This window comes from Platalea leucorodia, assembly GCF_965183815.1.
Source record: "Platalea leucorodia genome assembly, chromosome: 11".
In the NCBI taxonomy this organism is placed as follows: Eukaryota; Metazoa; Chordata; class Aves; order Pelecaniformes; family Threskiornithidae; genus Platalea; species Platalea leucorodia.
This window is the reverse complement of record NC_138833.1, coordinates 8,353,996-8,366,467: the sequence shown is the minus strand read 5'-3', so window position 1 is coordinate 8,366,467 and position 12,472 is coordinate 8,353,996. Positions and strand designations below refer to the sequence as shown.

General features: G+C 60.2%; 2 protein-coding genes across 2 annotated transcripts; both read left to right on the top strand.

The window, feature by feature from the left end:
* Nucleotides 1–2,800: 2,800 nt before the first annotated feature.
* On the top strand, nt 2,801–5,305 carry LOC309596072 (protocadherin beta-4-like). Its single transcript, XM_082323818.1, has one exon. It carries the CDS (start codon nt 2,816–2,818, stop codon nt 5,255–5,257), a length of 2,442 nt encoding a protein of 813 aa, XP_082179944.1. The 5' UTR covers nt 2,801–2,815; the 3' UTR covers nt 5,258–5,305.
* A 3,674-nt stretch (nt 5,306–8,979) lies between these two features.
* LOC309596062 (protocadherin beta-15-like) lies at nt 8,980–11,484 on the top strand. Its single transcript, XM_082323808.1, has one exon. It carries the CDS (start codon nt 8,995–8,997, stop codon nt 11,434–11,436), a length of 2,442 nt encoding a protein of 813 aa, XP_082179934.1. The 5' UTR covers nt 8,980–8,994; the 3' UTR covers nt 11,437–11,484.
* Nucleotides 11,485–12,472: the final 988 nt, after the last annotated feature.

The following is a 12,472-nucleotide window of genomic DNA, read 5'->3' as shown; positions in this document are numbered from 1 at the left end:
AACTTGGAAAAGGGCCCTTGACTTTGGTCTCATGCTTGTTGTTCCGGAATTCAGAGGCTTCTTGATGGGAGTGGAAAGGTGTCCCGATATGATTTTCTGGGTTTGTGTTAGAGCATTTGCATCCTCCTTTTTGCCCTTTCTCCTTCTACCCTGCAGACTGCCTTTGAGCATTGTCTTACCTATTCCTCTTGAGAAGGACTGTCACCCCATGTGTAATAACGGATTGCTTGACTGCAGGCAGTGTGGCAGGGAATAGCTGGAAAGCTTCACGCTGTGTTGTGCTGCAGTTAGAAACTGTACCGTTGTAAACCGGGATACCCTTGTGTGTAAAAGTGAAATAAAGAGAGCAGCTGAATGCCTTGTGTGGAGAGAGTCTTTGTGGAGATGTTCTTTCTGGGGAAGCTCTGTCCAAGTTTTCAAAAGGCCGGGAGGCTTTTTTTTCTCATTTTGTCCCTTGGCTGAGGTGAAGTTGAAGGGGTCCATTTCCTCGCTTTGGAGACGCAGCCGACAGAGCATTCAGTAAAACTGTGGGGATCACGGATTTGCTGGCAGGCCTGTATGGGTCTTGTGAGCCCTGATCTTCTGGCTGCAGCAGGGCCCGGTTCGATCGAGGTCAGGGGAAACTGGCGGCTACCCTAGCAGGGGCCCTGGGTGTGCAAAGGCCTCTGCAAAGGCGTGAGGTGGGGGCAGTGACCTGTCCAACTCTCCCAAGAGCTCCAGCTGCAGATGGCAACTGCAAGGCGTTCAAGCACAAAGTGTTTTGATTCTAAAGGCTTTGGGGGATGGACAGCACAAAGACAGGATACACGTTCCTTTGGGGAAGTATTTGGGGGAGCCCCAGGAGGTGGGCAATTGGTGGGTGAAAACCACTACCAGGGAGAGGATTCGCTCTTGGGAAATGCAGAGGACTACAGTTGTCCCTTCCGCAAAGGCCCCGATAAAAAGGTAAGTCCAGAGGACAAGCTGGTATAGTGATGCTGACTGGAAGACCGCTGTAGCTCGAGGACTGAGTGATCCACAGTCCCGTTAATCTGGGAAGGCACGCGCCTGTGCCGTGCTCTGCTGTGCTGTGCTGCATAAATCCCTGGTCAGCAGGATAAACTCAGCTCTCACTCAGGGGTGGTGAGACAGCTGCCTGCAAGCAAGAAGTCCGCATGCGAACGCCTTTTGCTGTGACAGTAGAAATGATGAATAGAATTGCTGTCTTGCAGGGAAGTCCTAAAACGGTGAGGACACTCTTTCAATTCTATGATGGGGGTCTGCGTGGCACGCTGTGTGTGGCTGGAGTTCTGTGTGAAGCTACTCTGCTCAGGGTTCTCCGCATCTAAAGGGACGAAGGATTCTCTATGCCAGCCTCTTCCTGTAGTGTGAGCTGTAACAGAGGGAGTTGTGAAGGACATCTTAGAGAGTCGGGGTGTCTCTCTTACTGAGATCTCAAGGAGCCAGCATCTCCGGGTGTAAAGCTGCTGCTTCTCAGGTTGCTGCAAGTCGAGGGTCTGGGTGTCTGATGCGGGTGATAACTAGATGGTTTATTGTTGTTTTTCCCCTGTGAGAGGGGGAGGCTGTTTCCCGTATCAGAGGGCCGGAACACACTGCTGAGCTTTCCCGAGGGGCTCGTCGGAGGTGCCGTTTAGGAAGCAATGCGGTGGGCAGGACTTGTCAGAGAGCCTCTCCTGAACGCATGCATGTCCCGCGAATCCGTCAGCACCGTTCTGAGGGATGCTGGCAAGCGCGGGGCTGCAGCAGGCGCTGTTGGCTGAGCAGGAGTGGGAAGCCGGCAAGGCGGAGGGCCGCTTCCCGGCGCCGGAGCGCTGCAGGTGCTGTGTGCGGCTGCGAGTATCGCTGTTGGCCTCTGCAAAGGCGTGAGGTGGGGGCAGTGACCTTTGCAACTGACCCAAGAGCTCCAGCTGCGCTGAGGCGGGCGAGGACGAAGAAGCGCTGTGCAGCTGGCAGCCCGCTGGCGAGAGGGAAGGCAACGCGGGCCGCACGGCCCCTCCCGCCGTTGAGCCGGCGGAGTGGCCGGCCGGCAGGCGCGTCCACGCCTGAGCCTCGCCGGGAGCCGCCTGCGTTCCCCGTCGTCAGCCTGAGATTCCCGAGGAGCCGTAGTGCCGTGCTGGGCTGCTACCTGCGGAGGCTCTCGCCCGGCTGCTCGACCGGGGAGCGCGGCTCGGTGCCGCCGGGCTGAGCCTCCGCCCCACGGCGCCGTGGGAAACGGGTTGTGCTCGTCTCGCCGCCGTGTTTCTCCAAGGGCGCGGACTGGCGTCCCGGCAGCCAAGCGCGCCCGCCTGCCCGCGGGCTCCGGGCAGCGGGGAGCGGGGCAGGACGCGGGGCAGCTGCCGGCGCCGCCCGTGCGCTCGGACTCGAGCGGCGGCCCCGCAGGGCTCTCGGCGCTCCTTCCCGGCGCTTCCCGCCCCGGCGCGGTGTGCGCGCGGGTCCGTGCGCCGGGGCGAGCCGGCAGCGCGGGCAGCGGGCGGCGGCGGGCGCAGTGCCGCCGCGGGCCGCAGGGTGGTGCTCCCGGCCAAGGCGGCGCCGAGCGGCTGCGGGCGGGGAGGCGGCCGAGCCCAGCCCGGCCGAGCGCAGCCCGGCCCAGACGAGCCGGGCAGCGGCGGCGAGCGGCGGCGAGCGGCGGCGAGCGGTGCCCCGTGCAATCCGCTGCCGGGCCACGGCGGCCGCGCTCCGGGCCGCCGGCCGCACTCGGCGAGAGGGAGGGCGCCCGCCCGCCGCCCCGCCGCGCCGCCGCGCCGCCGCCGGGCGCCGCTTTCGGCGGAGGACCGCGCGGGCGATCGGCGAGGCGGAGGCTGTCCGCCGCCGCGACATGGCGATCGCAAGGCAAGTGCTCTGTCTCTCTGCTTTCCTCTCCCTGCCGCACGCTCGCTCCGAGCCCCTCCGCTACTCCGTAGCCGAGGAGGCGGAGAGCGGCTCCGTGGTAGCCAACGTGGCGGAGGACGCGGGGCTGGCCCCGGCGCAGCTCGCGGCTCGCCGCGCCCGCCTGGCCTCGGACGACGGCCGGCAGCACTTTCGCTTAGACCGCGGCACCGGCCGCCTCGTAGTGGCGGACAGGCTGGACCGGGAGGAGCTGTGCGGGCAGTCCGCTACCTGCACGCTCCCCTTCGAGCTCCTGCTGGCGAACCCCCTGCAGTTCTTTCGGGTCGAGGTGGCGGTGCAGGACGTCAACGACCATTCGCCCGTTTTCCCGGAGGAACGAGTCACTTTTAAGATCCTGGAAAGGAGCGACCCGGGCTCGCGTTTCCCGCTGGAGGGGGCTCGGGACCTGGATGTTGGCAGCAACAGCATCCAGGCTTACAGCATCTCTCCCGACAACGAGTACTTTAGTGTCTCCTTTGGCAGTCAGAGTGAGGACGACAAATATGTGGAACTGGTCTTGGAAAAGCCTCTAGACAGAGAGGAGCAGGCGGAGGTGGGTTTCAGCCTCATCGCCATGGACGGAGGCTCTCCGCCGAGGAGTGGGACCACCCAAATCCACATTGTCGTTCTAGATGTAAATGACAACACTCCTGTCTTCAGCCAGAAAGTCTACGTTGGTCAGGTCTTGGAAAATGCACCGGAGGGCTCTGTGGTCCTCAGCGTGGTGGCAACCGATCGGGACATGGGAATCAACGGGGACATCACCTATCAGTTCAGCCAAGCAGTGGGCCAGAGCCACTCGGCATTCGCACTTGACCCCACCAGCGGTGAAATTAAAGTCACAAAGCCTCTGGACTTTGAGGCAGCACAGAATCACGAGCTCAGCGTGCGGGCCACAGATGGCGGGGGCCTCTCGTCAATCTGCAAGGTGTTGGTGGAGGTGGTGGATGTGAATGACAATGCACCAGAGCTGGTGGTCAATTCCTTCAGCAGCCCCCTCCCCGAGAACGCGTTACCCGGGACGGTGGTCGCCCTCTTTACTGTCAGGGACCGAGATGCCGGTGCCAACGGGAAGATCACCTGTGCCCTTGAAGACCAGCTGTCGTTCTCCCTGCGGCCGGCCTATAAGAATTACTACGAGCTGGTGACCGTGAGCACTCTGGACAGGGAGGAGACGGCACGGTACATCCTCACTGTCACAGCAGCAGACGCGGGGTCACCTCCTCTCACGACCACCCAGACCTTCACGGTGGACATCTCCGATGTCAACGACAATGCACCTGTCTTCAACCAGACGTCGTACACCATGCATGTGCGTGAGAACAATGCCCCCACGGTGCTCGTCGGAGCCGTCAGTGCCACGGATGCCGACGTGGGGCCCAATGCCAAGGTGACCTATTCCCTGGCACCAGCCCACCCCGCAGAGCAGCCTCCCTGCTCCTGCATCTCTGTGAACTCTGAGAACGGGCAGGTGTTTGTGCTGCGGCCTCTGGACTATGAGCAGGTGAGGCAGATGGAAGTCTTGGTGAGCGCCTCCGATGCGGGCTCTCCTCGCCTTAGTGCCAACGTCACCGTCCGCCTTGTCGTGGTGGATGAGAATGACAATGCGCCGCTGGTGCTGTACCCGTCGCATGACAGCAGCCCACCATCCAGCGAGCTGGTGCCCATGTCGGCTGAGGCAGGGTACCTCATCACCAAAGTGGTGGCCGTGGATGCCGACTCGGGGCAGAACTCGTGGCTCTCGTACCACCTGCTGAGGGCCACCGACCCCGGGCTGTTTGTGGTGGGTGCGCAGAGTGGGGAGGTGCGGCTGAGGAGGCCCGTGACAGAGAGAGACACTGTGAAGCAGAAGCTCGTTGTCCTGGTGCGAGACAACGGGCAGCCACCGCTGTCGGCCACCGTGGCGCTGAGCGCACTGCTGCTCAGTGACTTCTCAGACATGCGCCTACCGCACAGCAGCCTGGCCACGGAGGATGACAGCGGCTCCCTGACAACCTATTTAATCATTTCATTGGTCTGTGTCTCGCTCCTCTTCCTCACGTCCACAGCAGCCTTCGTCGCTCGCAAGATGTGCAAGAGAAAGGAGCTGAAGGGTGGGCATGTGGTTTACGGCGCTGGCAACTTGCAGAGCGGCCTGGCTGATTCAGCTGCTGCGGGGACCCTGTCCCACGCCTATTGCTACGAGATCAACCTCACGACAGGCTCGGGCAACAGCGAGTTCAAGTTCCTGAAGCCCATCCTCCCCAGCCTGCCACCACAGCACTGTGGCACGAGCGGGGGCACTGACGGCGAACGAGATTTCCCCCGTGGCCCTATCACCACGGAGGACATGGCACCAGACAACGCCGGCATGCTCTCTGCAGAAGAGTTCAATAGTCTTTCCTTTAACTAGCATGGAGTCAGCCCAGCCAGAGGCTTCATGCCTCCTGATCGGAAGGGAGCTGGGCTACAACACGGGGCAATGGTTCCTCCAGACTAAATCTGCATTTGCAATTGGTGTCACTGATTTCCCTCCAATTCTAAGTCAGAAGAAAGGTTGTCTCCCCCTCCAAACAAACAAACAAACAACCAAACAAACAAACAAACAAAGAAAAAACCTAAAGGCTCCCTCTCTCAGGCAATAATATCTTTCAGCTCTGCTGCAGCCATTTCTGAAATGCTTTGAGAGTGGGGTTAGTCCCAGGAGCCCCCGGCTAAGTTCTTGCCTCACTTTTTTTTTTTATTCTGTGCTGTGTTGCGATGGCAAGGTCAGGCAGACAAATCACATGCTCAGTGAAATGCACGTAGCTCTTGTTCCTTGTCAGAAAAGCAAGGAAGTTGTGAGTACCGTGTTACAATGTGTTGCAAGCGTGGGGCTCTTTCTTCTGTGGGTTTGGGATGTGTCTGTCTGAGCTGTGTGGGCTCTGTGTGTTTTGCCCCCGGTCATTATGTCTGTCCGGACAGCCGTTGTGTGTCTGCCTATGCTGCACAAAGGCTGCCCGCTGAAGCAGGGAGTAGCTCACATCCAGCCGTTGCGATGCACGCAATTGCAGCTCAGCAGGCAAGAAGGCTGTGTTGACCCTTTGAATACAGAAGTCTCATGTTCTCTGAGGGAGAGCAGCAAAACGCACAACAAGATCTTCCTTTGGCCCATAAGGGGAGGGTTGCGTGGGCTGTCTCCTTGGGATTGCCTTGGAAATATGGCAGCACTAACGGTGTTGGGATAGGCTGTAACCGTGCAGAGCTGTGAGAACATGTTCATTGTCGTTGGGTGCACTGTATGAAAACGCCACGAGGTGCTTCAAAGGACTGTGTCTGAAGGTCGAATCGAGATGAACTTGGAAAAGGGCCCTTGACTTTGGTCTCATGCTTGTTGTTCCGGAATTCAGAGGCTTCTTGATGGGAGTGGAAAGGTGTCCCGATATGATTTTCTGGGTTTGTGTTAGAGCATTTGCATCCTCCTTTTTGCCCTTTCTCCTTCTACCCTGCAGACTGCCTTTGAGCATTGTCTTACCTATTCCTCTTGAGAAGGACTGTCACCCCATGTGTAATAACGGATTGCTTGACTGCAGGCAGTGTGGCAGGGAATAGCTGGAAAGCTTCACGCTGTGTTGTGCTGCAGTTAGAAACTGTACCGTTGTAAACCGGGATACCCTTGTGTGTAAAAGTGAAATAAAGAGAGCAGCTGAATGCCTTGTGTGGAGAGAGTCTTTGTGGAGATGTTCTTTCTGGGGAAGCTCTGTCCAAGTTTTCAAAAGGCCGGGAGGCTTTTTTTTCTCATTTTGTCCCTTGGCTGAGGTGAAGTTGAAGGGGTCCATTTCCTCGCTTTGGAGACGCAGCCGACAGAGCATTCAGTAAAACTGTGGGGATCACGGATTTGCTGGCAGGCCTGTATGGGTCTTGTGAGCCCTGATCTTCTGGCTGCAGCAGGGCCCGGTTCGATCGAGGTCAGGGGAAACTGGCGGCTACCCTAGCAGGGGCCCTGGGTGTGCAAAGGCCTCTGCAAAGGCGTGAGGTGGGGGCAGTGACCTGTCCAACTCTCCCAAGAGCTCCAGCTGCAGATGGCAACTGCAAGGCGTTCAAGCACAAAGTGTTTTGATTCTAAAGGCTTTGGGGGATGGACGGCACAAAGACAGGATACACGTTCCTTTGGGGAAGTATTTGGGGGAGCCCCAGGAGGTGGGCAATTGGTGGGTGAAAACCACTACCAGGGAGAGGATTCGCTCTTGGGAAATGCAGAGGACTACAGTTGTCCCTTCCGCAAAGGCCCCGATAAAAAGGTAAGTCCAGAGGACAAGCTGGTATAGTGATGCTGACTGGAAGACCGCTGTAGCTCGAGGACTGAGTGATCCACAGTCCCGTTAATCTGGGAAGGCACGCGCCTGTGCCGTGCTCTGCTGTGCTGTGCTGCATAAATCCCTGGTCAGCAGGATAAACTCAGCTCTCACTCAGGGGTGGTGAGACAGCTGCCTGCAAGCAAGAAGTCCGCATGCGAACGCCTTTTGCTGTGACAGTAGAAATGATGAATAGAATTGCTGTCTTGCAGGGAAGTCCTAAAACAGTGAGGACACTCTTTCAATTCTATGATGGGGGTCTGCGTGGCACGCTGTGTGTGGCTGGAGTTCTGTGTGAAGCTACTCTGCTCAGGGTTCTCCGCATCTAAAGGGACGAAGGATTCTCTATGCCAGCCTCTTCCTGTAGTGTGAGCTGTAACAGAGGGAGTTGTGAAGGACATCTTAGAGAGTCGGCGTGTCTCTCTTACTGAGATCTCAAGGAGCCAGCATCTCCGGGTGTAAAGCTGCTGCTTCTCAGGTTGCTGCAAGTCGAGGGTCTGGGTGTCTGATGCGGGTGATAACTAGATGGTTTATTGTGGTTTTTCCCCTGTGAGAGGGGGAGGCTGTTTCCCGTATCAGAGGGCCGGAACACGCTGCGGAGCTTTCCCGAGGGGCTCGTCAGAGGTGCCGTTTAGGAAGCAATGCGGTGGGCAGGACTTGTCAGAGAGCCTCTCCTGAACGCATGCATGTCCCGCGAATCCGTCAGCACCGTTCTGAGGGATGCTGGCAAGCGCGGGGCTGCAGCAGGCGCTGTTGGCTGAGCAGGAGTGGGAAGCCGGCAAGGCGGAGGGCCGCTTCCCGGCGCCGGAGCGCTGCAGGTGCTGTGTGCGGCTGCGAGTATCGCTGTTGGCCTCTGCAAAGGCGTGAGGTGGGGGCAGTGACCTTTGCAACTGACCCAAGAGCTCCAGCTGCGCTGAGGCGGGCGAGGACGAAGAAGCGCTGTGCAGCTGGCAGCCCGCTGGCGAGAGGGAAGGCAACGCGGGCCGCACGGCCCCTCCCGCCGTTGAGCCGGCGGAGTGGCCGGCCGGCAGGCGCGTCCACGCCTGAGCCTCGCCGGGAGCCGCCTGCGTTCCCCGTCGTCAGCCTGAGATTCCCGAGGAGCCGTAGTGCCGTGCTGGGCTGCTACCTGCGGAGGCTCTCGCCCGGCTGCTCGACCGGGGAGCGCGGCTCGGTGCCGCCGGGCTGAGCCTCCGCCCCACGGCGCCGTGGGAAACGGGTTGTGCTCGTCTCGCCGCCGTGTTTCTCCAAGGGCGCGGACTGGCGTCCCGGCAGCCAAGCGCGCCCGCCTGCCCGCGGGCTCCGGGCAGCGGGGAGCGGGGCAGGACGCGGGGCAGCTGCCGGCGCCGCCCGTGCGCTCGGACTCGAGCGGCGGCCCCGCAGGGCTCTCGGCGCTCCTTCCCGGCGCTTCCCGCCCCGGCGCGGTGTGCGCGCGGGTCCGTGCGCCGGGGCGAGCCGGCAGCGCGGGCAGCGGGCGGCGGCGGGCGCAGTGCCGCCGCGGGCCGCAGGGTGGTGCTCCCGGCCAAGGCGGCGCCGAGCGGCTGCGGGCGGGGAGGCGGCCGAGCCCAGCCCGGCCGAGCGCAGCCCGGCCCAGACGAGCCGGGCAGCGGCGGCGAGCGGCGGCGAGCGGCGGCGAGCGGTGCCCCGTGCAATCCGCTGCCGGGCCACGGCGGCCGCGCTCCGGGCCGCCGGCCGCACTCGGCGAGAGGGAGGGCGCCCGCCCGCCGCCCCGCCGCGCCGCCGCGCCGCCGCCGGGCGCCGCTTTCGGCGGAGGACCGCGCGGGCGATCGGCGAGGCGGAGGCTGTCCGCCGCCGCGACATGGCGATCGCAAGGCAAGTGCTCTGTCTCTCTGCTTTCCTCTCCCTGCCGCACGCTCGCTCCGAGCCCCTCCGCTACTCCGTAGCCGAGGAGGCGGAGAGCGGCTCCGTGGTAGCCAACGTGGCGGAGGACGCGGGGCTGGCCCCGGCGCAGCTCGCGGCTCGCCGCGCCCGCCTGGCCTCGGACGACGGCCGGCAGCACTTTCGCTTAGACCGCGGCACCGGCCGCCTCGTAGTGGCGGACAGGCTGGACCGGGAGGAGCTGTGCGGGCAGTCCGCTACCTGCACGCTCCCCTTCGAGCTCCTGCTGGCGAACCCCCTGCAGTTCTTTCGGGTCGAGGTGGCGGTGCAGGACGTCAACGACCATTCGCCCGTTTTCCCGGAGGAACGAGTCACTTTTAAGATCCTGGAAAGGAGCGACCCGGGCTCGCGTTTCCCGCTGGAGGGGGCTCGGGACCTGGATGTTGGCAGCAACAGCATCCAGGCTTACAGCATCTCTCCCGACAACGAGTACTTTAGTGTCTCCTTTGGGAGTCGGAGTAAGGGGAAGAAGTATGTGGAACTGGTCTTGGAAAAGCCTCTAGACAGAGAGGAGCAGGCGGAGGTGGGTTTCAGCCTCATCGCCACGGACGGAGGCTCTCCGCCCAGGAGTGGCACCGCCCAAATCCACATTGTCGTTCTAGATGTAAATGACAATGCTCCTGTCTTCACAGAGGAGCTGTACGTTGGTCAGGTTTTGGAAAATGCACCAGAGGGCTCTGTGGTCCTCAGCGTGGTGGCAACCGATCGGGACATGGGCATCAACGGGGACATCACCTATCAGTTCAGCCAAGCAGTGGGCCAGAGCCACTCGGCATTCGCACTTGACCCCACCAGCGGTGAAATTAAAGTCACAAAGCCTCTGGACTTTGAGGCAGCACAGAATCACGAGCTCAGCGTGCGGGCCACAGATGGCGGGGGCCTCTCGTCAATCTGCAAGGTGTTGGTGGAGGTGGTGGATGTGAATGACAATGCACCAGAGCTGGTGGTCAATTCCTTCAGCAGCCCCCTCCCCGAGAACGCGTTACCCGGGACGGTGGTCGCCCTCTTTACTGTCAGGGACCGAGATGCCGGTGCCAACGGGAAGATCACCTGTGCCCTTGAAGACCAGCTGTCGTTCTCCCTGCGGCCGGCCTATAAGAATTACTACGAGCTGGTGACCGTGAGCACTCTGGACAGGGAGGAGACGGCACGGTACATCCTCACTGTCACAGCAGCAGACGCGGGGTCACCTCCTCTCACGACCACCCAGACCTTCACGGTGGACATCTCCGATGTCAACGACAATGCACCTGTCTTCAACCAGACGTCGTACACCATGCATGTGCGTGAGAACAATGCCCCCACGGTGCTCGTCGGAGCCGTCAGTGCCACGGATGCCGACGTGGGGCCCAATGCCAAGGTGACCTATTCCCTGGCACCAGCCCACCCCGCAGAGCAGCCTCCCTGCTCCTGCATCTCTGTGAACTCTGAGAACGGGCAGGTGTTTGTGCTGCGGCCTCTGGACTATGAGCAGGTGAGGCAGATGGAAGTCTTGGTGAGCGCCTCCGATGCGGGCTCTCCTCGCCTTAGTGCCAACGTCACCGTCCGCCTTGTCGTGGTGGATGAGAATGACAATGCGCCGCTGGTGCTGTACCCGTCGCACGACAGCAGCCCACCATCCAGCGAGCTGGTGCCCATGTCGGCTGAGGCAGGGTACCTCATCACCAAAGTGGTGGCCGTGGATGCCGACTCGGGGCAGAACTCGTGGCTCTCGTACCACCTGCTGAGGGCCACCGACCCCGGGCTGTTTGTGGTGGGTGCGCAGAGTGGGGAGGTGCGGCTGAGGAGGCCCGTGACAGAGAGAGACACCGTGAAGCAGAAGCTCGTTGTCCTGGTGCGAGACAACGGGCAGCCACCGCTGTCGGCCACCGTGGCGCTGAGCGCACTGCTGCTCAGTGACTTCTCAGACATGCGCCTACCGCACAGCAGCCTGGCCACGGAGGATGACAGCGGCTCCCTGACAACCTATTTAATCATTTCATTGGTCTGTGTCTCGCTCCTCTTCCTCACGTCCACGGCAGCCTTCGTCGCTCGCATGATGTGCAAGAGAAAGGAGCTGAAGGGTGGGCATGTGGTTTACGGCGCTGGCAACTTGCAGAGCGGCCTGGCTGATTCAGCTGCTGCGGGGACCCTGTCCCACGCCTATTGCTACGAGATCAACCTCACGACAGGCTCGGGCAACAGCGAGTTCAAGTTCCTGAAGCCCATCCTCCCCAGCCTGCCACCACAGCACTGTGGCACGAGCGGGGGCACTGACGGCGAACGAGATTTCCCCCGTGGCCCTATCACCACGGAGGACATGGCACCAGACAACGCCGGCATGCTCTCTGCAGAAGAGTTCAATAGTCTTTCCTTTAACTAGCATGGAGTCAGCCCAGCCAGAGGCTTCATGCCTCCTGATCGGAAGGGAGCTGGGCTACAACACGGGGCAATGGTTCCTCCAGACTAAATCTGCATTTGCAATTGGTGTCACTGATTTCCCTCCAATTCTAAGTCAGAAGAAAGGTTGTCTCCCCCTCCAAACAAACAAACAAACAACCAACCAAACAAACAAACAAAGAAAAAACCTAAAGGCTCCCTCTCTCAGGCAATAATATCTTTCAGCTCTGCTGCAGCCATTTCTGAAATGCTTTGAGAGTGGGGTTAGTCCCAGGAGCCCCCGGCTAAGTTCTTGCCTCACTTTTTTTTTTTTTTTTTTTATTCTGTGCTGTGTTGCGATGGCAAGGTCAGGCAGACAAATCACATGCTCAGTGAAATGCACGTAGCTCTTGTTCCTTGTCAGAAAAGCAAGGAAGTTGTGAGTACCGTGTTACAATGTGTTGCAAGCGTGGGGCTCTTTCTTCTGTGGGTTTGGGATGCGTCTGTCTGAGCTGTGTGGGCTCTGTGTGTTTTGCCCCCTGGTCATTATGTCTGTCCGGACAGCCGTTGTGTGTCTGCCTATGCTGCACAAAGGCTGCCCGCTGAAGCAGGGAGTAGCTCACATCCAGCCGTTGCGATGCACGCAATTGCAGCTCAGCAGGCAAGAAGGCTGTGTTGACCCTTTGAATACAGAAGTCTCATGTTCTCTGAGGGAGAGCAGCAAAACGCACAACAAGATCTTCCTTTGGCCCATAAGGGGAGGGTTGCGTGGGCTGTCTCCTTGGGATTGCCTTGGAAATATGGCAGCACTAACGGTGTTGGGATAGGCTGTAACCGTGCAGAGCTGTGAGAACATGTTCATTGTCGTTGGGTGCACTGTATGAAAACGCCACGAGGTGCTTCAAAGGACTGTGTCTGAAGGTCGAATCGAGATGAACTTGGAAAAGGGCCCTTGACTTTGGTCTCATGCTTGTTGTTCCGGAATTCAGAGGCTTCTTGATGGGAGTGGAAAGGTGTCCCGATATGATTTTCTGGGTTTG

Bases quoted from the DNA above. Each gene is read 5' to 3' on its own strand.
- LOC309596072 (XM_082323818.1), top strand. From the start codon at position 2,816: ATGGCGATCGCAAGGCAAGTGCTCTGTCTCTCTGCTTTCCTCTCCCTG.
- LOC309596062 (XM_082323808.1), top strand. From the start codon at position 8,995: ATGGCGATCGCAAGGCAAGTGCTCTGTCTCTCTGCTTTCCTCTCCCTG.